Source organism: Hippopotamus amphibius, chromosome 6, assembly GCF_030028045.1.
Source record: "Hippopotamus amphibius kiboko isolate mHipAmp2 chromosome 6, mHipAmp2.hap2, whole genome shotgun sequence".
NCBI classification, from domain to species: Eukaryota; Metazoa; Chordata; class Mammalia; order Artiodactyla; family Hippopotamidae; genus Hippopotamus; species Hippopotamus amphibius.
Window position 1 is genome coordinate 39,997,526 of NC_080191.1, and position 27,236 is coordinate 40,024,761.

At 34.7% G+C, this 27,236-nt stretch overlaps 1 protein-coding gene across 16 annotated transcripts in view; it reads left to right on the forward strand.

The window, feature by feature from the left end:
• EYA4 (EYA transcriptional coactivator and phosphatase 4) overlaps window positions 1-27,236 on the forward strand; it is a 299,421-nt gene that overhangs the window by 230,174 nt on the left and 42,011 nt on the right. For 7 of the 16 annotated variants that reach the window (XM_057739427.1, XM_057739428.1, XM_057739426.1 and 4 more), the window contains exons 5-11: window positions 104-172; window positions 7,198-7,290; window positions 11,650-11,716; window positions 12,914-13,056; window positions 13,208-13,351; window positions 15,073-15,152; window positions 18,796-18,979. In XM_057739427.1, coding sequence (XP_057595410.1) covers window positions 104-172; window positions 7,198-7,290; window positions 11,650-11,716; window positions 12,914-13,056; window positions 13,208-13,351; window positions 15,073-15,152; window positions 18,796-18,979 — 780 coding nt within the window. The remainder of the gene's footprint in view (window positions 1-103; window positions 173-7,197; window positions 7,291-11,649; window positions 11,717-12,913; window positions 13,057-13,207; window positions 13,352-15,072; window positions 15,153-18,795; window positions 18,980-27,236) is intronic. The other 9 variants (XM_057739432.1, XM_057739436.1, XM_057739434.1 and 6 more) reach the window with 5 other exon arrangements.

Here is a 27,236-nt window from a genome sequence, read left to right on the forward strand (position 1 = left end):
AACTTTGGCAAAAGCGTCAGAAACCAATACAAGCACTGAAGACTTTTCTCGTACACTGAGTAGGCATTCAGACAATGAACCCTTATGCTGTTCCTGTTCTCAGGGGACAACATGACTGTTTTAAACACTGCAGACTGGTTGCTGAGTTGCAACACCCCCTCCTCCGCAACAAGTATGAGAGATGCTGGTACACTGCATGTGTTTGGGTGTGTGGATTTGCCCTTCTGGTTTGCTTTCTGTTGCTCTTTCTGTTTGCACTCCTTTTTCTGTGTTCAGTACTTATTGAAAAGAAAAAAAAGAGACATGAACATCTTTTTACTTGTTTATTGGTAACAGTTGGCTATTTTTGTTTAATCAACTAGTATTCTCATCTTAGGTCAGTAGTTTTCTTTACTTAGATTTTTCATAATTTTGCTCAAATGGGTGCATCTGTTATTTTTCTAACTGCTTATCAGTTTATTAAGTGGTAATTCAGTAGAACTGTCACGTCAATGAGAGCAGTTGAAGCAGATTGTACACACACTCAGTCTCCATAACCTGTAGACTTTCATAAAGTAAATTCATAGCATGGCAAAAAGATATTTCCTTTTTTACAGACTTTAATAAATATTCTAATAAAAATACCTAAAGTAATATTAACATTTAAAAATCCATCATTTAAAAAATTATCAGTGATGATAGCTATACATTTAAAATTATAAATTAATATTGCCTCAAAATATTTTGAGCTATACATATTAACTACATTCCTATATATATAGAAATATATATTACATTTATATTACATAATATATTTATATTACATGTGATATAGTATATCATATTCTTGTTTATATTATATATACATAATATAAATAAACTTTCTCCCAAACCAAAGGTTAATATGCTATCAAAATTTAAAAATTAAAACAAAATCACATAACACTACTGTGGAACCACCCGTCCTGGGATTAAAAAGAAGAGCGCACAACCTGTTGGAAATGTGCATTACAAGCAAGCAGTTAGAATACGCACAGTTAGGCTGGACCTTGCTGCTGTATGTAGATTAAATTAGAATATATGGTCAGTGAAGAGTACTCCATTATGCCCACTATTTAAATTTCCATAGTTTTAGTTTCTTTTTTTTTCAATTCCACACTGAAAATATACTTTTCATACTTAAAAAATACTTTACCAGAATTTAGTTCCTCTTAATTTTTCTGTGAAGAGCCAGACAGGAAATGTTTTAGGCTTTATAAGCTATGCTGTCTCTGTCTCATCTCCACAGCGCTGTCGTTGTAGCTCAGAGGCAGCCATCAGCACTACACAGGTGAATGACAGTGGTCAGCTTCCAGTAAAACTTGATTTATGGACCCTGAAATTTAAACTTCACATAATTATCACGTCACAAAATATTCTAATTTTGATCTTTTTTAAAAAATCATTTAAGACGTCAAAAAACATTCTTAGCTCACTGGCTGTTGTTCTTTTCTGAAGTATAAATGTAACACGGGCAACTTTCCAATAGTGAATATAGACAGTCACTGTTTAGTAATTTACATCTAATCTTGAACAGAAGCATTTTCTAATTGTCAAACATCAAGTTTTCCTAGTTCTTAGTTTAATGTTAAGAGTTGCGTGACCATGAGGGGAAAAGAAGGACTTCTGTGTCAGGAGGACCATGGATCTGAAACTTAGCACTACATGTATGAGCTGTGTCATCTTGGACAAGTTACTTAACCTCTCTGAGCTTTAATTCTTTTCTGTAAAAGGAGGATGATAATACTTCACTGGCAAGGCTTTTGTTTTTAATTATATACTGCATGTGAATTTTTGTCAATATAAACCAGTATGTTTCCTTTTCCTTAATTAATAATTTAGTGATAATTAGGCAACAGTTTTTCAAGGAAAATGAAAACATGCTGTGCGTGAAAAGACTCTCCAGTGTTTGGTCAGATAATAAATTCTTTTGCATTTAGAACATGTAAAATGGCCACAGACGCAAACTTTTAGCAGTCAAATGTTAAGTATACTTTGATTACTAGCAATATAGTCTCAGTGGCATAATGATATGAAATCTTTAATGACTTTAATGACTCTTTATGTCATGTGTTTATAACACAAGCTAAGCATTTCATACACAGTATTTCCCATTGAGAGTAAACTATTTCATTTATAACTCTGGGTTTTATTGTTGGAATTGGATCATTTTGTAAAATTATTATGATAAAACAAAAAGCAAAAGCTAGTTTAGAGGCTTTGCAAGACCTTTCCATTAACTTTGAGATTTTCAAAGGGTTAATTTTAACAGTTTTTACAAATATAGATGAGTTAATTGTCTGACCTTAATATCCGATGATACTACCGTGGTGCTGTTTAAATATATTACGTTATTCCTTAAAGTAGTTTAAAATGGTTCATCACCTTAATCCTAGTTATATAATTACATCTGCAGATTTATGTTGGAATCCAGGTTTTGCTTTCAAATTTTTGTGACTTTTAAAATTGTGGAAGTGTAGAACTGTCAATAAAAATAGAATAAATAGAGTCATACCTTAGCATATAAATCAGTGGTCAACGAACTTTTTCTGTAGAGGGTCACATAGTAAATATTTTCAGCTTTGCAGGCCATATGGTCTCTGTTGTAACAATTCAGCTCTGCTTTCATCACACAAAAGTAGCCATAGACAATATGTAAACGAGTGAGCTTGACAATATTCAAATAAAACTTGATCTATAAACACTGAAAGTTGAAATTCATAGAATTTTCACGTCACAGAATATTATTCTTCTTTGATATTTTTCAACTATTTAAAAATGTAAGAATCATTCTTAGCTCACAGGCTATACAAAACCAGGCCATGGGTAGATTTGGCACTTGAGGTGTAGTTTGCTGACCCCGATATAGATTCATGTATGCCACTTCATGTATCCATACTTCATGTATATGCATATACATGCATGTAAATACGGGCCAGTAGTGAAAAGTTGTCAGTAAGATTCTAATTTGCCTAATGGGGTCAAGATACATGATTAGCTCTACTCTATATACAAAAATACTTAAATTTATTGAAGTGCTTAGGATAGGGTCTAAATGTGAATTTTCACTTTCTCACTTAAAATGTATCAAGTTCCTATTATATGCCAGGCTCTGTGCTAGGAAATGGGAACCCAGCGACCTGTAGAACATGATACTGGCCATCGAGGGTCCAAAAGTCTAGCAGAGGGAAACAGAAAAGAAAATAATGAGTGCATAATGTGTTCAAGGTGGGTGCACAGCAGAGGGAGGGAATGCTTGATTCTACATGGAGATTAAGAAAATACTTCAAAGAGAAGATTTGGGAGAACCAAGATCAGACATTCTGATTGGGGTTATGGTGTTTTCGATATTTGAAATCTGTATAGCATAGAAAAGAATCTCCCAGAATTTTTAATATATAGATGCTTGACTCACATGGGGTGAATTTGTCTCTGAATATTATGTGTCTGTGCAGTAGAACCACCTACTATTGTGGCTGTACTCTTTTTAGATTTTCTTTTTGGAATGAAAGCCATAAATTGGAAGCATCATCAAATTATTTTACAAAACTAAATACTTTATGGATATTTAGGAATGAAAGACACTTGGCGCTCATAGGTTTTTGAGTGAAAAAATTAATTTAGAAAAACGTAAATCATAGACTGTACCAATTATTAAAACTGGTAGGCAATACTTCTTCCCCCCCCACCCCCCTGCAGTGTTGTAAATTGTATCCTTCCTGATCTAACTCCTCCTGAAATTATTTGTAGAACCTAAGCTGTCATAAGCAGCTATGTGAGATTTTGTGGCTCAGGAAGGAGTGTATTTGGAATTACATGTACAGTCTTTTAAGTGGACACAGTTTAAACACAGATTTCTGAAGATGAAATGTAACATGTAAATTACTTGAGTTAACCTCTCTTTCAGGGGTTAAGCCTAATATTGCAACAAACGTACATGAACATTGAATTATGATAATAGCACAGACTTCCTCTACAAATAATTAATATACATTAATGTTGTACTTGGGTTCTAAAGATAATCTGAGGGGCAAGATTAAATTTGCTTTGAAAATATGTGTATGAGAGTATGGATGAAGGTTGGCATGTAAAGAGAGAAATTAAGTGCCTTAGCAGCTGTAATGATACCTGACAATAATCACAAACAATCTTGATTTAGTCCATAGATATCAGCTATTTTTAAAGGTTGAAAATAAAATCCAATCATATCAATATAATAAAATTACTTTGACTTTTTTGTTTACTATTTGGCTTTGTGAAAAACATCTAAGTTGCAAGTGGATAACTAGTGTGAAGAGGTCCCTGACAATATAATTATTTCTTCAAGTAATGGTTCTATGCAAGGTGCCATACATATATAGTTTTTTTATCCCACCTTTCGGGAAATGAACCTTAAATCACTTATTTTGAGCACGTAGAAGAATAAAACACAAAACTCTGTAACCTAAGACATTAAAATATGATTGCTGCTTTTGAAATCAAAATGTTTATTTTGTAAGTTTGAATTTTGTTTAAAAGATGATGCTTTTCTCCTATAGAAGGGTATTCTTTCCATTTTATAGCATGTAATGATATTGGACACTGTCCTAAAAATAAGTTAATAGCCCTGTTTAACTTCTGTGTTAACATAAGAAAAATAGAATGCCGTCCAAAAATATATTTGAACATGACAGTGAATGTACACTCATAATCATTTGGAATGAGGATTTTTACAAGTTTTAGGACACAGACACATAAAACTAAGTTTGTTTTCTGATGAACATCTTTCCAATAGTACCTTGCCCATATCAAGTGAAAAAACAAAATGTTCCTGCCACTAGAAAAGTGTATCGTATATCTCATTTAAGGTATGCAAAAAAACAAGACAAAGGAAAATGGAATACATTTCAAATGTATTCAGACCTTTAGTGAAAATGACTTCCATTTTTCAAACTTTATAATTACCATAATGTTTACTTTATATTTATTACCTGTTTTCTAAATATTAAGACACTTCTTTGTTTTTTAACATTTTTTTAATAGATCAGCTAAGGAATGTCCCTTTCACTTCTCTTTCTGAGTTTTCTGTTCCTGGAAAAGAAATTATTACTTAATATTACTTTCTTTGTCTATAAAAATCAAATCAAAATAACTTTGCATCTTACTCAAGAGATGTACCCTCCTGTGAACATAAGTTATTTTCTGTAGCAACATGATTATTTTTCCCCCTTTTCCTTGTTATTCAACTCTGACCCGCATATGAAAAATGTTTGCATTAATGTGCACTGTTTTCCCCCAAAGGTTAGCATCCATTTAATTATTACTTTTAAATCCATTCATTTTAGTCCACTGAACACATCTTGATGTGTATGCTTCTCTTCATATACTTTCTAGCAATGCTTTTTCTCAGATAAATGCACCTTCTTTGTCTGTCTTTGACTAAAAGTAGTCCTTTAAAATTTTAATGAGAGGTGTTTCTAGGATAATGAATGCAACCACAGACTCTCTCTCTGGCTTTTCTTCCTTCTCCTTTTGACCACCTGAAACTTTCAAATTGAGAGGATTATAATCAACACAGATACTAAGTTTTTGAAATCAAACCTCAAAGTTGGGATCCAAAGTAACAAAACTAAACCTCATGTCTAGCTTGGGTAGTTTTTTAGACATTCTGCTCCCCTCTCCCCAATTCACAAGTGAAATATATATTACTATTAGCATTAATAAATCTATTTTACAAATATTGTTTATAGATTTAAACAGATTTAGATAGGAATTTAGCCATGACTAGAATTTGGCAGTTCTGAGAAACTATCTCTTGCCTTAGTTTTGCTAGAGGCTTTAAACAGTTCCTTTTTGTCATATGTCAGAAGTCAGATGGGGACATTGCATCATAGAGAGTAGCTTTTACACCTTTCTAAACCCTACTCTGGATCCTCTCTATACAAATGAAAGGAATTCTTGGTTAGTTAGTGCTGCCTGTGAGGCAGTATGGTTTAGAGTTTGGATTCTTTCCAGCCTTTACAGTTCAACTCTGAATCTTCCGGCAAATCTTCATGACATAGTTAAATCACAGATGCTTAAATTAAGCCCAGAGCTCACTGAGGGAGGGTCCAGCCAATTCTGTTCATGTGGAAAGGGAACATAATCATTACTGCATGTTCCTCCATCATTAATTGCTTTTCTAACAGAGTAACGTTGCCGACTTGCTCTGAGCCCGCTATTCTTTTGGCCATATTTGTCCATGGTTGGCTAGCTTTCTTCTTTACAGTTTTCTGCTTGCTTCTGAGGTTTTTAACTGTATCATTCCATTTATGACCAGGAAATGTAAGAGGTGTTAAGTAGAAAATAATTTAGTTTATTCCCTTGCTGCTGTGATACATGGAGCTTTGCCCACAAAGGGAAAATATGGTGTGACAAAATGGGTAGAGGCTTTTTCACTGCCCCCGCCAAACTCGCATCTAATAATGACAGTAATGCGTACCTCAGTGGCTACATCATTGCCAAGTGAGGATTTTGCCAAAATATTCCACCTCCAAGGAGAAATAATATATTAAAAAGTCTTCAAAAGATATGCTTACTGCTGTAGAAACCATCTCTTACATGATTATGTCTATAATGTATTAAACAATGTTATACCATTAGAATAAACAGCCCAACACTTATGGCTCTTTTGGCTTTTGTAGAGCAGAAATTTATTGAGTGCCTCGTTGTTCACTCGCCATATGAATACACCCCTGGTTTTTGTATTTGTATATGTCTCCATTGTATTCTTAAGCAATCTTTTTTTTTTAATGTCTTCTTGGGATGAATAAAATATAAGTAGTAAATCTCTTTGTTACAATTTGGATTAAATGTGCTAAAGACTGACTGATGATTCCTTTCTTCTACCTTTTGACCTATAATATCAGAGCATGCTTAGGTGAGTTAAAAATGCAAATACGCGTACTGCTGTTTCACTGTATAAGGTTGACTGCCTTTAAAAGCCAGATTTGAGAGAACCAGCTTAGGCAGAGGATTTTTAGATGAAATCCTCTATAAGTGCATGTCCATTTAGAAGCTAAATTAACAAAACTTTCCTCATCGACTTCTCAAGTTTTCTCTTGCATGCCCATGGTAGCTAGAAAAGCCACTAGTCGAACAGTCAGCATCTTTGATATAAAGTTAGAAATAAAACTCACATGTACTTATTCTTCTACGTAGTGTCTCTCCTTGCAGTCAAAACAGAGCCTTTGAACAGCAGTGAAACCACAACCACGACTGGAGATGGAGCGCTTGACACTTTTACTGGGTCAGGTAAAGCCTTAAGCTCGTGTGTTGTTCCATACACATTGGGGTCCACGTCATCCTCTGAATGAATAAGCAAGAACTGGACTTTTTTATAAATTCAGCAATAAGTTGACTTTTTGGAAAACTCATTGTCATAAAATTATGGGATTTTTTTTAGAAATGATGTTTAGAATCGTGTTGCTGCATCTGCAGTTGACAGCAAAGCAGTCCCCTGACTTTTCATTAGAAATAAGCAGAGCTGGCTTCTTTCATAATTATTTTATACAGTCCTTAATTTAATTATTGCGTTGTAATAGTTAACTTTGTTCCTTCAACTTGCCCAGTTAAATGACATTAAAAACTACCTTCTCTCCAACATTCGAGATGTAAAACTATCCATTTGATTCGTTCTAAATAACCTTGTTTCCTCTCTGGGTTTAAAAAAAACCCCTCCTGTGCAAGCAGCTGAGTGACAAGTATTAAAGGTTAATGGGCTGCAGGAGAGCACATGCTGGTTGCATTAGAACCCAGCCTCTGAGAGCAGGACTTTCACTCAAATGCTTCAAAGAGAACAATAGTGTGTCTTTAAACATCAATCCTCTTTAAATATAAATACCTGATAACTCCCAGGTGGGCACAGAGGACACACATTAAGTTGACTTAAAGATTTTTTTTCATTACAGTATTTCGTTTGGTTGATTATCTGATGAAAGGATTTTTTTTTAACCTGAGGAGGAATTTGTATAGCAGAAGAATGAACATTAAACCTAGAAAAGTATTTGGGATAATTAAATCTTGGCTCTGTTATTCTACTCGAATATATTCTATACTTATTCATGTTCTCATATGCAAGGATTTTATGTGGGTATGCTTCTCATGTAAAAAGAGTTGAGGTAAATCCTACACTATAATGTCATGATAGCATATATTTGATTTTTATTAATACAGATGCTCCCGTTTCATTGGTTCACACTGATTGGAAGCAGCTGCCATGTGGTCACATAAATATTAGGACTCCAAACAGAAAGATATAATAATTTGTACACTTTGTGTAGAGACACATGTATCCTAGCTCACATCCTTCCTAGCAATTCTCTTGACTCTTAGGAGATAAACAGGTACCAACTTACCCTAGCATTTATATTACTCACTTACCATAACTGTTGTAAACTTTCTGCAACGTAAATGCATATATAAACACGGTTTAAGGATAGGAATGAAATTAAGTAGTTGCTGACATACTTAAATAGTAGACCACAAGCTAATAAAATCTAAATGAAAAAATTATAGGATGTTAGCTCCAGAAGGAATTTCAGAGATCTCTGATGATCCATTTTATAGGCAAGAAAATCGAGGCACAGAGGAGGTAAAGGTGGTTAAGGCCATACAGTCAAGGCCTCACAGGTGGTCACTGGTGTAAATGAGTCTACAACAATGTCCTGGTCAGGACATTGTTTAATACCCCATTGGAAAATATGAAGATGGAAAAAGAAATAGGTGTGAACTGTCAAGCTGTCTGGAATTTACTAATATTGTATTTACAAGTAGTTTCCCAGTTTTCTTTTAAGAATTATCTAGGGCTATGCTGTCCAGAAAAGTAGCCACTGGCCATATGTGGCTATTTAAGTTTAAATTAAATACTATGTAGTAAAAGCAAAAATTTTATATCTAGTCACATTAATTACATTTTAAGTGTTTAATAGTTGTATGGGGTTTTTTTCAGTAGCTACCTCATAGGACAACTCAGATATAGAACATTTCCAATGCATGGACCAAGTTCAGTCAGACAGTGATTTAGGTCAGGGATTCTCAACAGCACCACTACTAAAAACTTAGCTAATTTTTTATTGTGGGAGAGCTATCCTCTGCATTGTAAGGTATTTAGCAGCATCCCTGGCATGTATCCCAAGTTAACAGTAGCATTCCTCTGTTGTGTCAACCAAAGATGTCTGCAGGCATTTTAAATGTTCCCTGGCAGGCAAAATTTCCACCCATCCCCCTACCTCATCTCCTACCCCTCATCCCATTGAGAGGCACTAATCTAAGGTGTTACAGTAACAAGGGTAAAACCTTAGAATTGCCTGACACCACCCTATGAGCATCTGATAGTATTCATTAAAATTGTTTTAATTAATTTTCAGAACATTTTGAAGACAAGCACTTTGCTTGCTTTTTATGCAGAAATGATGGAGCATAATGAGTTGTGCTTTGCATACATCTATTAATTAAATGACAATGGGGAATAAAAGGAAGGTCTCCTAAATTTGTACATGGTATTTCAGAAACCATACTGGAAAGGTTAGACTGTTCTGTGTAGGAACAGTCTTTATTTTGATCAACATAATCTCAACTCACTTTAATCCAATTTTGTTTTTGTTTTCAGTTATCTGCAGGTTTATTAGTTAGAATAAAATGTATATAGTTTAAGAAGCGTGAACTCTCTAAGTTTTATATAAACATGGTTTTCTGTGTCAAAAGTTTTGTTTTCTACTTAGAAAATGAACATATAGATGTTAATATGAAATTTTAAAAGTTGAGCCTTTATCTGTTATGGGTACATTATTCTACTGATATCTAGATTCATTCGTTAGGGGGAAGAAGCATCCTGTATATTCAGAATTGTGTTCATATTTGTGAGGCTTTTTTTTCCCAACATAAGTTTGTTCTTTGGCTCATTCAATAAAAGCTGAATATTTCTTTTCATTATTTGATGTTTATTTAGAAAAGCCTTGTGTTTCACAATCTTGAGAATAACTGATTAGTATAGTCTAAGTCTTGAGTGTACCACAATGAAGTTTTATAAATGAGACAAAAAATGTGGAATTAAGCCTTAATTATATTTCTGCTAGACAGAGTATTAATTATTATACATTAAGAATCAGACTGAATTTCCTGTGCAGTACACTGTTACTATTATGTAATGTATGTTTAGTGCCCATAGTGTGATAGAAAAGGCCTGTTCTCATTGAGTTGATTTGAAAGTTTTAAACATTCCTTGTTTTTAATAAATAAGTACAAAATTAATGGTTCATTGGTCCATGTATTTTCAAATATACATAGCAAATTCACTTAAATTTTGGTTCCTGAAAATGTTTCGAACGTAACGCCTCTAATCATATTCAATGATTGTTAAAATTGATTCATAATATTCTTGAAAATGTATTTTCTGCAGTATTGCTATGAAAACTATAATATCGTCTCCAAACTCAGAGCTTACAGTCCGAATAGCATTTTAAATACATTAAATTCTATGTGTTTATGAAGCAATAGATCACAAGGGTACTTAGCATTTGGATATAGAAATATATAATGTTTCATAAAATAGTTAGCAACCTAAACCTATTTGTCACTTTCAGAATTCTAAAAGTTTAACTCCAGAATTACTATGAACAACTTAGAAAGGACATAGCACTTTGAAGTATAACTATGATTGATTAGACTAAACTAATTCCAGTGCTGCATTGTGTACTACTTTAATCTTTTTGAAAAGTGAATGAACAGCAGATGGCCTAATAAAGACACTCTGTGTGCTTGCCCAGTATGCATTGGCTCTGAAGGGACTGCCTTAACACTTTAGGGTCCATATATTTGCAATACATCTGTCTTAGTCAAGGCAGATGGCTAAAGGAAAGAGAAACTTACAGACTCTTGGATACATTCCAGTTTGGGACTGCATGTTTGGTCGAAATGGTAATAGGACCTGATTTTCACCTTTAAGTTCTTCTCAAAAGAGTACAATCTCTGATAGTTCAAAATATATTTGTAAATATGGTTGCTGAATCTTGCAGTTATGTTTTCTTAATGTTGCATTATCACCCATACTTTCCGTGTATATTCCAATTATTACTAGAATTATTTGGACTCTGCATTTTTAACTACCCATTGGATTGGTAAAATGAAAGGAAATAGAAAACAATTATCATTTTACAACTTGAAGATTGAAACTTCACAGTTTTCTTAATTTTTATTATATTTCTATTAGAATAAATACAGAGGAAGAGCAATATCTTGTCATCATATATGGAATTTAAAACAGAAAGTTTGCAAATTAAAAAAAGTACCTTTATATCATGAAAGCTTAATTAGCTATAATCAAGAGTACTTATTCATAGCATAGTTATACCTAAGAGCATGCTACCGATTTGAGAAAATGGAGGAACGATGAAGGGGAAAGATTTGTGAGCAGAGTTCATTTCATGCTCCTAACGCAAACGTGGAGCAGTTTAATTAGAAGATAATGTTTAGGCATCTGTTTCTGTTTAGAAAATGAATGAATTTTTTGAAACATATCTCTAACATGGTCATTTTCTTTAAATTAGTTTTGTACACTCCAGTGAAATGTAGTTATGAAGCAACCTTTTTTGCACTGGTTTTTGTGTCTTACAGTAATAACAAGTAGTGGCTACAGCCCCAGATCAGCACATCAGTATTCCCCACAGCTGTATCCTTCCAAGTAAGTGGTCAGTAGTCTTTCAGATTTGTTAGACTAATTTTCTGGGATTATCTGGATTAATCGTGTTTACACAATATAACAACTTTAAATCAGGATATGTTTATGTATGTGTAAATGTTATAGATAGATATTTGAATAGATAGATACTTGGGTGGATTCATTGGATAGATTAGACATAAAATAAATATCCTTCACAAATCTAGGAATACACTCACTTTTGTCCAGACAGTTCCTTTGATTCTGGATATTTATATACTTTGAGGAAAGCATCAAGCTCAAACCAGAATACACTGATTTTTTTTTTAATGAAAATTTAAAAACGCTTAGTAGTTTAAAGAAAATCTTAAAAGATTACATTTTATTCAAACACCAACACTTCATAATTTGTTCCATCATAACATTATTTTTATTGGATTTCAAGTTCTAATAAACATATTTTTGAAAATGTGTGCTATTGCTTTTATAACAAATGTAGTCAGCTTTTCCTATGTTGGGTATATATCTGAATTTGGTCACCATCAGCCAGATATATCAAGATTTTGGATTTCTGGTCATGCACATTTGAAAGTTATTTTTCACAGCAGCTACAGTGTTTTTCCTTAGTATAGGCTAGAGATTGAATATTCATTTGGGAAACATTCTGTAAGATGTCACATGACAAAAGGAATGGCATTCCATTTCTTTTCAGGAAACTGCCTACTTTTTAATTAAAAAAAATTTTTTTTTAAGATTTCTAATTCTTTATATAGAATTCTTGGTAGGGCTTTTAATGACTTTTGTAGTCATCACATAGCATTGGGTCTTGCACAGTAACAGGAAATATGCTCATGAGTGTACTAATTAACTGGCCTGGGCTCCACTTTCTTCATCTACATATCAATTGGAATACCGTTTAGGATGTAAGCAATATAGACCTGGATGAGAGTTAGGTATGATATCTAAACCAAAATTTTCTTTTCACAGGTGAGATGTAGACTTAGGGAGTTTAAATTATTTGTCCAAGGTAACTAGACTGGTTTGTAGCATAGCCTGGGCTCCTGACATTCAGACTCTTGTCCTTTTCTATATTGTTAAAATGATATTGTGGATAAAGAAGAGGATTACTTCCTGGCTATTACCAGGTTTCGCTGAATCTAAGCTGTCTGAATTAATACACAGTCTTTGTTGCCACAGTAATGCTATTTTTCTGATATTTAGGCCCTATCCACACATTCTTTCTACACCAGCAGCTCAAACAATGTCTGCCTATGCAGGCCAGACTCAGTATTCGGGGATGCAGCAGCCAGCCGTCTACACCGCCTACTCACAGACAGGACAGCCCTACAGCCTGCCCACTTACGGTATTTCATGTCCTTTCTCTTCTCCTTCTTTGGTTATAAGCACGTAATCCTGCTGGCTCGTAGTGGTATATTCTCGTATATTGATAAGTTACAACTCAGAAGTAAGATCATTTTACTAATGAAACAGTTTGCACGTGTGTTTTCCAAACAGATCTAGGCGTGATGTTGCCAGGCATCAAGACAGAGAGCGGACTCTCACAAACTCAGTCCCCGTTACAGAGTGGATGCCTCAGTTACAGCCCAGGGTTTTCTACCCCACAGCCTGGCCAGACACCTTATTCTTACCAGATGCCAGGTAAGTAGCCACACAGGAAACATGGTATGTGACAAAGAATTCTTTGAATACCACTCCTTGGCTTCAGACTAGGAATATAAAGTCATGAAGACAGTTTTAAATGTTACCACTGCTCACATGATTTCCAAAAAAGACAAATAACTAGGAAGAAACATAATGAAAAGAGTTCAATATACATCAAGAAACATGACCCATATCAAATTTAAATACTTAAGTTTAAGCTGCATAAAATTGGCAAGAAACTAAGTCCAAGCAAAGCAACCTCCAAACCAGTCACCATGCCAGTCACATGTTTGGCATCTACTTAAGTGATTTCAAAGATTCATGACAAAACCCAATATTTTCTTGTCAGGATTCCTTACGTAGTAATACTATTTTGATTAAATTTAAAATTGAATTAGTACCTTTCTAAGTCCCATTTATTGTTGAATAATTGAGAGGTTTTTTTGTTCATTTCTAAAATACCTCTCCCCTGTTAATACCATATTATTTATTAAATAAGGAATATTTGGATAATTTGTACCTCCCCCCTTAAAATTTTTTTCTCCATATAGGGTCATTATTTAATTTTTCTTTTTATTTTTGCCTCTGATTAAAAATTATTTTTGAATATTGTGTAGTAGTTGCAGAAAATATTTTAGTGACATGCTAAAAACATTAAAAGGTTATTTTCTACCTGTCATTTTTTTCTATATGGTTAATCATAGTTTGGGGGCTATATTAACAGTATTCAAACTGACTAATACTGACATTTTAGTTGATTGACTAAAATGAGATAATAACTTAGACCTTTTTGGCTGAAATGACAGGTCTCTTTTTTCCTTATAATGTTGTTAGATATATATACATGCGTACATACCTCAGCCACAATGAGCCACTGTGGAAAAGGCCATAGAGACATTTCCATTTACTCCCCAGAATACTTTCATATTGGATATTCCAGGCCACGTCAGTTTGTGTTGATTACCAAATACTATTGCTATTCAAAACACATTGATAAAACAAATAATCAGCTGCCTCAATAGTCTTTTATCTGATTCCTTAACAAGTACATTCCGTGAGAACATATTTTTTTTTGAATCTGTAAATTGATAGTTTACAGATTCAAATCTGTAATTACTTCCAATAACTTTCTGACCTTGTAAACTTTTAGAAGGTCGGCAAACCTTAGATGATTGCAGTATAAATAGTTCTCCCTTGGGTCTGAGCCCTAGCTCACAGCTTTTTTTGTTCTAAGGAAAGAACATAGAGAAAAAAAAGATGGGGAGCTGGAAGCATTGATTCTAAACAGGTTCCGTGCATTTATTTCCTAAGCTGGCCCCAGCCAGATGTTTAACTCGAGTGGTTTTGTATGAATATGCAGTTGATGTGACCATTGGAAAGTTCCAATAGTTTCCTGAAAGTAGTCTCAGTATGGATAATATTTTATTCTTTAAGAACTTCTGCACTTGTAGACACTGACCGCTGAAGGTTAGTTGAGGCCTTGATAAGAGTGTTCCTACAAGCTCCTGTTTTCCTCTACAGACATCTAAAGAAAAGACTTCACCTGTTGTCACAAAACGGAGCTAAATAAGCACATTTTCCATAGAAAACTCTCAATTTCAAATCTCACTGCCTCAACAATAAAATTCAAAATATATTTCATTGAATTCTGCAGAGTGAAATATTTTTAGTATTTTTCAAGAAATATTTTTTAAATGTAATTTGTTCTTTATCTCTAGGTTCTAGTTTTGCACCATCATCCACTATTTATGCAAATAATTCAGTTTCAAATTCAACGAATTTCAGTGGTTCACAACAGGTATAGTAACTTTTTGTATTTATGCTTTTTATATCTATATCAGATTTTTGAGGAATAGTATCAGGTTAAAAAGGTTTATTTATTTAAAATTAAGATGGCATTTGAAGGTAGTAAAAATTAGCTATCTAGAATTCTTGGGATATGTGTTATTCTGGATGATTTAGGTTTCCTGATTGCCAAAGGTTTGCCCTTTAAACATTTAAGCCATGATTGCTTTAGTCATTTGGCATGAAATTACAGACTCTATTGCATATTTTCTGATTATCTTAAGCTATACTAAACAATTTTATTTTTTCTTGATAAAGCAGTTATTATTATGAAAATTGATAGGTTGAATGATAATCAATAATCAAATTATGTTGTAGACTATAGAACATTCTTGGTCCAAAACCAAATCATTTGTTCCTAGACATAATGCCTCTCAAACTACTATTGGTTTTTATTTTTTTTAGTTCTATGAATTTTCTTGGTAACTTCAATTCCTACTCTCCTGACAGCTGTAATTTTTTGCTTTTGTCACTATACCTGCTCCTAGAATTCCTTAGTCCTCCTAGTGATGCTTGCTTAATATTTTTGTGAATTTTGAAACCCACAGTTGTTTCTAGAATCATGCTAGAATTGTGTGTGGTGCAAGGGTGAATGTCCCTAAATGGGTGGATCAGCATGGAGTGAATTTGTGATATATTCAGAAACTTTCATCCTTATTTCCTGCTTCTCAGTCATGTTCAGAGCAGCTGAGATGGAAGGGTAGCTGATTTCATGGGTAGGAAATACACTATTTCACTCTAACATAATTGCTGGACTTCTGTACATTCTAAAATATGTTACTGCACAAGTGTTTGCTCTTTGGATTTACAGAAGGAATTATTAATTGCCTTCTCCTTTCAATTTTTATTAAGGTAGCAATAGGCAAAGAGGAAATTTTGATGATTAAACAGTGGATAATAATGATAATGATATTTTTAACAGGATTAAACTACATAGTTTGGCATTAGTTTGAAAAATGGTTTCTTAAAACAGTAAACGTCAAAGCCAGTATGCATGTTTTATTATTTAAAAATTGAGAATTTTTGATAATCCATGTAGCTGAATTTCACGCATTTATTTATACACCAGACATTCATTGGGCACCTGTCAGCCATTAGATTTCTTGACTATGCTTTGAAGATTTGAAAATAATAAGTCTGTGTTCCCTGATCTCTGGAAGGATGAATCCTCCTGAAGACACAGATATGCAAATATTATGGATGGGGCTGGAATGTTTTGAATATAATAATAGAAATATACACTAGGCAGAATGGTAACATAAGGGTAAAACTGCTTTGTTCTACTTGGAAGGATTAAAAAATGATTAATAAGGAGAAGAAAATTTATTGACAAATGGTTTTATATCATAAAACACATCCAGTAGTATTGGTATATTTAATTCAGTGGCTCCAATATAAAAAGCAATCTGTATTTTGGACCATGGTCTGAAGATTAATTTATCCTTTTAGCAAATACTCATTGAGTACCTGTAATATATTAGGAACTGGTCTGTATGCTGGGGACCTAAAGGTGGGACAGGGTGAATGGGACCTGATTCCCGCTTCATGGAGCTTTCTGTCTACTGAGAGAAGCATACTATAAACCAATAAACACATGAGTAAATATAGAATTAGAAAGTATGAAGGGAGAGAACAGGGTCCTATTAAAAATATTAATAGAAAACTAATTTTTAGTAAGGGAGATTTTGTGGAAGCCTTCTCCACACAAATGACATTTAGGCTAAGTCTTCCAAAAGTTAGGTGAAGAACGAGGGCAAGGGTATTCAGGCATAGAAAGCAGCATGTATCACACCCCCGAGGGATGAAAATCTTGGTGTGTCAGTGAACTCAAAGAAGGCTGGAGTTTAGTGTGCACCCGAGAGGCAGATGGGGAAACACACATTTGCGGAGGTAGGCAGTGGCCTGCTCATGTAGGGCCCTGTGGCTTATAATAAAGAACTTCAATTCTATTCCAAGCCCAAGGGGAAGCTAGTAAAGAATTTCTTAGCAGGAGAATAGCATCATGTAATTTATGTTTGAAGAATATTACTCTGGTTACAGAGTCTTTGGAAAAAGCAAAAAATGGAAATGAGAACAACCAGAAAACCAGTGCATTGTCTACAACAGAGAGTGGACGTAGCTTGAACAAGGGGACAGTAATGGACATGAAGAGTAGGGGGAATCTTTGAGATATGTTTAGTGCAAAAAGACACTGTAATCACTGGAAGCTCATAGTCTGGACCTTTGCAATAAGTAACTTCATCTTCCTCTCAGGGCATTGGCAGCCTAACTGGGAGCTTCCGCACACAGATAGATGCTAGAGTCAGGCTCTCTGGCTTCCAGTTCTAGCCTTGAAACTCGCTGTCTGACTTTGGGCAAATCACTTAAGCATTCTGTGCCTTTATCCCTTTACTTCAGTGTAAAATGGAGATAAGAATAATATTGCATAGGAGGTTGTGAGGATTCAATGAGTAAATCTACTAAAGGCTTTAGAACAGTGCCTGACACAAAATAAGCACTGTGTTGATATTTGTGATCACTCTTTTACTCTGAGAAAAATGTTACTAGGAACTTTGTTCAAATATCACTAAGAGTTTTTTTTCTCCCTCGAATCACAGATAATAGTAGGGAACATCAGATCACGAAATTAACAGACAAATAGAATTTTAATTTTCTGCCATACTCCTTAATCCTTTCTGATAATATATATATTTGCATATACACGTATTTACGTATGCAGAGAATTTTCTCTTTCGGAAACCACATCAACTGTGGATCTCTGTTTGCCTTAGAAACATGTACTAGGGACTCTTAATCCTGACCAAGGATTTGTCATCACTGATAACAGTTTGGGCTAAAACATGTCAGATATATTAAACACCAATTTTTGCAACAAATATGAGTACTTATTCATTATCTTAATATGTAAGAGGATTTTGAAGGATTATTTAGGTCATTTTAAGATTATTGAAAAATTTTTAATAAAAAGCAGGTGAGAGGAATTGATCCAGTGGCTTTCTTTTTTCTCTAACAAGTGCAAGCTTAATATTTGAAAATCTCACTAAGTACTTTCGTTCAAGGCCTCAGATGGCATGTAGCCTGTGAGAAACTGGGTAAGAAAATCTTTTATTCATTTTCTTTTCTCTGCTCTTTGCCTCCTGCCAAGAAAACAAAATTATCAAGGCCTAAAAAGGGAATAGAAATCACAAAATGCAGCCCAAGTTCTGTATGGAAGCAGGAGGAAGGGCACACCTCCTCCTAGCTGGTGATATTAGAGGATGAGAATGAGTGCTGTGAATATAACCCTCCCCTTCTCTCCTCTTCAAGTGCACAAGACCTGAGGATGTACATCCTTGGATACGTAATCCTGGGGGGAAAATGAATCATATACAACCCTGAGATAGATTCAAATCTGTGTATTGGTTTGCAAAGCCCTCAGGGTATTTGGTTACTATATGCTGTAGGAGATGCCCCCAGAGTGGTCTCTGCTTATTAGGGTCACCTCAAAGCTGTGGACTCCAGGACCAGTAGAACCAGCTACTGATCTTTCCGTTGCCATTGTGAGTGCTTTTCTTTGGAGTATACTAGAGGGTAAGCTGTCTCAATTATTGTTTCAGGATTATCCATCCTACACAGCCTTTGGCCAAAACCAGTATGCACAGTATTACTCTGCATCAACGTACGGCGCATACATGACGTCAAATAACACAGCCGACGGCACATCCTCCTCCACCTCAACCTACCAGCTGCAGGAATCTCTCCCAGGACTGACTGGCCAACCAGGTACAGATCTTCATCCAGGTGAAATACTTTTTATATGTTTTGCTGTGTCTAATAATATGGAGAAAATGGCCATTTTAAAAACAAGGCTGAGAGCTCCCAGATAATAATACTGATTGTGCTAGTACCACTGATACAGAAAACCTTTCTTTTAGATGTGGGATAGTTAGGAGATTTTAATCTCAAATAACAGAATACGTATGAATATGGAGATAAAAAGGTAAGGCTAATTATTTGGTGGAGCTCCTGACAGCTTAGAAAAGTTGTAATATTATCTTCTTTGGGTAAAACTAATAATATTTCCTTTATGCTTGAGAAACCGTGTAACTTTTTCACCTTATGAGTCATCAGTAGCTCCAGCCAGTGAATATTTCCTACATCCCTAGGATTTCTAGGATCACTGGTAGGTAGTTTAATATCTTTGTCTTATCAACACATTAAAATCCATTGTATTCGTCATTGCCAGAAGCTTATCTGTATTCTTATTAGAATTGTATTTGCTGACACATATTTAACACAGCTGAAGAATTTAAAGTTAAAAGCAAGTTCAATAGAGATTCATTGTAATCCCAATCAAAATTCCAGCAGGACCTTTTGGAGAAATTATCAAGATGATTCTAAAATTACAAGGAAATGCAAAGGAACTAGGATAACCAAATAATTCTGAAAAATAAGAACGAAGTTTGAGGACTCACACTGCCTGATTTCAAAATTTATAAAATATAGTAATCAAGAATGTTTGGTATTGGCAAAAAGGCTAGATACATAGAGCAATGGAATGGAATAAAGAGTCCAGAAATATATACAACATATACTAAAAGTTAGGTTTTTGACGAAGATGCAAAGGCAATTAGAGAATGAATAGTTTTTCAGAAAATGGTTCTGGAACAATTGACATCCATATGCAAAAACAAAACAAAACAAAACATAAAACAGAATCTTGACTTGTAACTCATACCATATACAAAACATGTAAAAACTAAAACTTCTAGAAGAAAACATGGAGAAACTCTTTGTAGCCTGGGTTATGTAAAAAATTTAATAGATATCATGCAAAAAATACAATCCATAAAATAACTAAAAAGCTAAATTAAACCTCATAAAACAAAGGACTTCTGCTCTTCAAAAGACACCATCACAAGAATAAAAAGACAAGCCACAGATTGGGAAAAATAGTTGCAAAATACATCTGATAAAGGACTTATCCAGAATATATGAAGAACTATCAAAACTCAATAAGAACATTGAAGTTAAGAAATTTTTTGTCTCTGTAAATTCTATTTAGTATGTTCAAGAATATTTTTCTGACTTCAGTTATTTGCAAGATCCAAACTCATCTCTGCTTCTTTTTTGTCCTGTTTTGGAAAGGCAAGAATACACAAAACTGTAAATTCTTTCTAACTGGACCAGTGGTTCCAAGAAGCCCATTAAACAATTATTTCTTGAGTGCCTATTAGGTACCAGGCACTGCTGATATTTCAGCAGTGAATATGCTCTCTGCATACATTTAGTTTCCATTTAACAAGCAAGACAAAGATCAAGCAAGTAAATTACAATAGTATGAATGTTGAGAAAAGGAAAATGCTAGATAATGTGGGGAATATTAACAAGAAAACTAATTTGAACATAAGGAAGTGACAGTGAAACGTACTGTAAGCAACAGCTAAAATACAATTATAGTCATGAAATGGTAACATTCTTTCTTTTTGGTTCACTATTTTATATAGGATGAATAAACAACAAAGTCTTACTATATAGCACAGGAACTATATTCAATATCCTGTAATAAACCATAATGGAAAAGAATATAAAAAAAAAGAATGTCAAAATATTGTCTCTAATATAGACCCAAGGGAAAATTGTTAGTAGGTGTACTAGACTTTGTCTTTGATGCCCCTACTATCAGTTTCTTTCCCCTTATCTTCCTTTTAAACCCTCCCTCCTGCAAACACATAGCCCCTTTGAACCTCTGGTCCTCATTCCCTTCTTTTAGGCTTTCCATCTATCCTCCCCCTCTCTTAGCAGCCCATGTATCCTATGTAGGGCCAGAATGAAGAGAAGGCAAGCTGCCTGGGGTGCAGAATTTAAAGAAGCATTCATTTTCACGGCCCTTAAGTTTTGCACCCTTGCCACGTCACTTGCCTTAACCTCCACCCAGTCTGAATCCCATGTTCCAATTCTGTCCTGATCCTCTTTGAGTAAATACTTACATTTCATTAAGAATCCATTTAAAGGATGAGTGATTTCAGAATCCTTGCTTAACAAGTGGTTGAAACACTTTAGTAGGGAGATATTTGATGTTCTCATTACACTGTGAAAGGTGTTTCTCACTGGTAAATGCGTGGGGAAAAAAGTAGGATGAAGCAAAACCACAGAAGAAATATTTGATCATCGAGATATCAGAAACTGAATGATAGAACTATCAAACTGTTTTGGAATTTACTAGACTTGAGCTGCCAGGAATGAAAACCATTTATATACCTAAAAATGGTTTATGCTGGGTAGAACTTTGTGTAGAAGATTGATTTTGATCTAATTTCAGTATGACCGCAAGAGTTTCTATGTAGGGAAGACACAGATGGGTACTCTCCATTAGCTAAAGAATAATCAACTTTCAGAATAACTATTCTATTTATATTAAAAATACTAAATGCAGACATGTAGATATTCTGGGTGTGTGACTTTGAATGTAACACATTCATATGTGACATTCTCATATTCACTGCCAGAATGCTGCAATTTCTTCAGCCTTCCATTGGTTGCCAATACCAATGAATACAGTTTGACATAATTGTCAGATATTATGAGACTTTCTGTTGAATTTAAAGAAGAAATTATTTCTACTCGTAACCATATTATTCTCTCAACCAAAATCATAACAATACATGTGTCTAGATCTTTAAGGAATTCTGTGACCTCAGACCTTCAGTCAAGGTAGTTTCGAGTTTGATTTTACCTTTGCAAATCTGGCATGCATCCAAAAAGTGAACAAGTTCATAACTATGGGATTTTTATTTATTATTGATGAAATTTGAGGTATTTTGTTTAAGGGTATGAAGAGTATTTTTCATTGACTGGCTCTGCGTTTGGACTTCAAGCAGACGTAACAATTAAATCCACAGTTTTTCATAAAATATTCACTGTTGACTTCTCCTGTGTTTAAAATGGAAACATCTTTATGTTCTATAAGAGACAGCTGGTTGCTCTGATTTAGCGATAAATCTAATGAAATAAAGTTGGATCTAAATATCCAAAACTTAGAAGTGCAGCTATTCATTACAGTACTGATTAAAAGATAATTATTCAGTCATGTATAGTGTTAGCCCAGGAAAAAGCCTAGGGCAATGGGTATTTGGAAATTACAAATAGCATTCAGTCATTTAGTTTACCTTATTAGGTAATTTGACAATGTATTTAAAGAAACATTACCATGCTGATTAAGAACAGATATTTTAATTCATTATCTTTGAAAAGATCTCTCTTTGCCTTTAACATAAAGTTTATCTTAGGTATATTATATTTTTGATTTGCATTCAGAATGTTTGATGACCGATTAGCACATTAAGCTTAATGATATTTTTATAGTTCCTTTTTAAAATTTTAAACATCTTTAAAATCAAATATAACTAGCAATTTGTAACAGTATTCTGTACTCTAAGACTTTGGCAAACATTTCAATACAGTAGCTAATTAAACTTTACAAATGTTGCAGAAAAGTAAAGGATATAGTAAGATCACTTCACTCTGAAAAGAAGCCAGTTTCTTGGGCAGAACTCAGTAGACTTTCTAGGCTTCATGGCATTTCACATAAGAACAGGAAGGAAAGCAAAGTGCTAATTCATTTCATTGACGCCAACAAGAGGGTTTAGATGGAAAGGACTGACCACATTTAACTTCTCTGCCTATTTGCATTTAACCTACCTGCAGCATTACTGTGCCCTAGTGCAATTACTTGCATTAAATTGACAGAGGCACTGGAATTAACAGCTTTCTCCTTTAAAAAAAAAGTCAACAAATGTTTAATGACTAGTTGAGCTCAAGTTCCTGATTTTACCCTTTATCAGAAGAAAAGCTAGAACCTTGAAAAGGTATGGAGGTCAGTTCATTTCCATTTGGGTGGTTGCTGTAGGAGCCCAAATACAGCACATGCCCTCTTTAGGACCTGCTCTTTTACTTTGATGTTCTTCCGATGAATTCCTTGGCCCTCTCACAAAAATTGTATAAAGTCTATATCACATTTTTGAGCAGTAGAAACAGATATACATTTGACCTTTTTGTAACTTGGACAGGCTGTTGCTGTTTGGGGGAGGAAGTATTACCTAGCAGTTAAAGCAGGAGTTCTGGAATCATATCAACATTTCACATACAAGCTATTTCATCTTGGTTAGTTAATGGAGTCCCACATGTCTCCAGTTTTCCCATTATTAAAAGAGGCTAATAAAAGGCCAAATTCACTGGGTAGAAGTGAAGTTTAAGTCATATATATATGACTTAAATATATATATATAGTGTGTGTGTGTAAAGAATGTTTCACAATAAAGAGCTCTGACAATCAATAAGAAAAAGATAATCCAATTTTTTAAATTAGCCAAAGATTTACAGTTACTGCTTTTTAAAAAGAAGATGCCAAATGAGCAAGAAACAAAGTATTCTACATCATTATGCATCAAGAAAATGCTTAAAACTACAGTGAGACACTACCAAGCCCCACAACTGCTAATATAAAAAAAGACGAGCCATACCGAGTACTGGCGAGGGTGCAGAGCAACTAGAACTCTCATTGCTAGTAAGAGAGTGAATGAATACAACCACTTTGGAAAAAGGTGCTCAGTGTCTACTGAAGATGAACATATGCCTTCCCTTTGACCCAGCAGTCCTGCTGCCAGGTATATGCCTACAGCAATATGCTAAGTGTATACATATAGGGATTGCTAGGTATATACGTATAAGGATATGCTAAGTATATACATACAGGGATATGCTAGGTATATACATATAGGGATTGCTAGGTATATACGTATAAGGATATGCTAAGTATATACATACAGGGATATGCTAGGTATACACATATAGGGATTGCTAAGTATATACGTATAAGGATATGCTAAGTATATACATACAGGGATATGCTAGGTATACACATATAGGGATTGCTAAGTATATACGTATAAGGATATGCTAAGTATATACATACAGGGATATGCTAGGTATACACATATAGGGATTGCTAAGTATATACGTATAAGGATATGCTAAGTATATACATACAGGGATATGCTAAGTATATACATATAGGGGTTGCTAGGAAAGGGAGCTTATGTCCACAGATACAAACAAGAATGTTTATAGCAGCTTTATTCATAGTTGCTTAAAACCACAAATAACCCAAATATCCATCCACAGAATGGATAAAGCATAAAATACGTAGTATTTATATACACATACACACATGAAGTTCCAGCCACATGAAGGAAGAAACAAACAACTGCTCCAGGCTACAATGTGGGTGGATCTCAGACATAATGAGTAGTGACTCTAGCCAAACCCATATTCCAATAAACTTTTTAAAAAAAGAGAGTGCATGACACTAAGAGTTTAATACATGTGGAGCTACGCTCCATAGTTTTCTTCAAAGGCTATGCCTTTACTCCCATCAAAATACTTTTGTCTGTATTTTGTCCAAATTCTTAGAGCCCTTTTTTTTTGATAAATTTGTGTATTTATTTATTTATTTCTTGGCTGTGTTGGGTCTTCACGGCTGCGCACGGGCCCTCTCCAGTTGAGGAGAGTGGCAGCCACTGTTTGTTGCAGTGCGCAGGCTTCTCATTGCGCTGGCCTCTCTTGTTGTGGAGCAGGGGCTCTAGGCGCATGGGCCTCCACAGTTGTGGCACGTGGGCCAAATAGTTGTGGCTCACGGGCTCCAGAGCACAGGCTCAGTAGTTGTGGCGCACGGCCTTAGTTGCTCCATGGCATGTGGGATCTTCCTGGACCAGGGCTCGAACCTGTGTCCCCTGCATTGGCAGACGGATTCTCAACCACCAGGGAAGCCCCTTAGAGCCCTTTTAAGATCTTTCAGTAACTTAGAATCATTGATATCAAGTCCTACTTTTATTGAGACCCAGACACTTCCTATGACCAGTCTTTTCCCTTCCTCCTTCTACACTTTTCACTCCCTTGTTGTGATAGCTGCTGGCTTCCATTTCATTTGAGTAACTTACTTGTTCCTGCCAAACTGTTTTTATGGATGTAGTCAACAATCAACCACCCATAACTGATCACAATAACTTTGGGATTTTGCAAGATCTTGTCCTTTCACCTCTTGCACTGTTGCAAGAACAAAAATGCCTGATGAAAGTTAACTCCTGCAAATTGATCTATAATGGATAGAAAGACAGGTTTTATGGACTGTCAACCAAAAAATTTTGTAAGCTTAATAAATGTGGGTTAATTTGAATCAATATTTTATTTGAAAAAGAACGTTTGTTTTACAGGACATAGTAACCTTAGAAAAATTATGTATTATAAAAATAACAAAACAGAAAACATTTTGTGTGATATTTTTTAAAAAGTAGATGTGTGTTTAAATGCCCAAATCCTCATTTAATGCCCAAACAAGTAACCTGAAACATGATTTACTATGATATAGAGCTATATTCGGCATCATAACTAAAGAACCTTTTCTTATGCTGTCTACTCTCACGCATTCAATAGCAGAAACCCATGCAATGAACCGTGCTAGCAATGTTTTAAGAGCAAATAATATTTGGAGCACAGGCATTTGTCTTTTTTTGATGCTGTCCTGACATACGCAGTGTTTCCCAAAGAAAACATTTGACCATTAGAAATTATTAGAGGTTAGCAATGTAAAAATTACTATTTACTTAGAACATCTCAGAAAAAATGTTACTTCAGTGTTATCTAGTTTGTTCAGATGTGTTTATTTAGATTAAGAACTGCTTGGCTGTCCTCATAATTATTTTACTTTAATTTTTTTGGTAAAGCGTGAGAGTCATATCATCTTTAGTTTAAAAATGGTGTAACTTTAATATAGTTTGCCATTGGACTCTCCTAGACATTTCAATGTTACACATATGATTTAAATTAAATATAAATCAGATTTATCTCAATAATAAAAAAGATACTGCTATTACCCATGCTTTAGTATACAAAGAAACTAAGATTCAGAGAGATTGAGTGAAATACTTGAAGTCATACAGTAAGTTGACTCTTGTTACTTGTAAAGTTTTACTGCACCTCACAGTTGCCTCAGTTTGTTTATCTTAACACCTTCTCCTACAGACTTGCCACTGCTCTGTACTCTCCACCTCATAAGATGCTCCATCACTAGCTTTAGACGTGTCAGACTTTCAGGTATCTGTGGGCCATGCAGAACCCAATTAAACATAACATCTGAAACTTAGGATTTGACCTGGTATGATGTGCGAGTCATCACATAGAAAGTGACTGACCTCTGAGAGGGTTAGGTGGCCCACATGGTGGGGAGTGGGGAAAATGATCAAAGCTGGGACTACTAAGTACCAGCATGTAAGGAATGGAAGGAGGAAAAGGAGTCCATGTCTCCTAGACAGAGAAGGACTCGTGAGCAAGATTCTAGAACACACAGGGTATCAGCTGCTAAATGGTTCCGAGGAGGTGGTATTTAAGAGGATCATACACGGCACAGAGAGCCAGGAAGGTAAGGACTGAGTTTGTCTATTATTGCATTTGCTGTTTAGGTGCTTAGTGGGGACTCTGGGTAAGAGTAGTTTTCTTAGAGTTTTTGTGAACTGAAGCTAGATTATGACAAATCAGATGTCAGGAAGTGGAGACAAATGTGTCGTCCAGTACTGTAGCCTCTGACTTCAGTCTGTACTAGCCCCATTACAAAGGCTCCGTAGGCACGTGTTGCTAGTACAGATTGAAGTCAGCTCTGAGTGACATATGCACATAGGATTTTGGAGACAGCGTGAAAAAGAGATTATGTAAAATATGTCATTTTTATATTTATTTTATGCTGAAATGATAATGTTTTGGATGTATTAGAGCCATTAACATATAAGAATGAAATTAATTTTACATGTTTCTTTTTACACTTTTTAATGCAGCTTGTAGAACATTTAAAATTATATATGTGGTTACATTGTGGCTCATTATATTTCTATTGGACAGCACCGGTATGCGCTGTTCTTTTAAGAAGGGTCCTTTAAAAAGAAAAGATAGCAAGCAGATAGCTTCTAGACAGCAATGCAGGGTCAAAGGGAAAGACTTTTTAACTTGT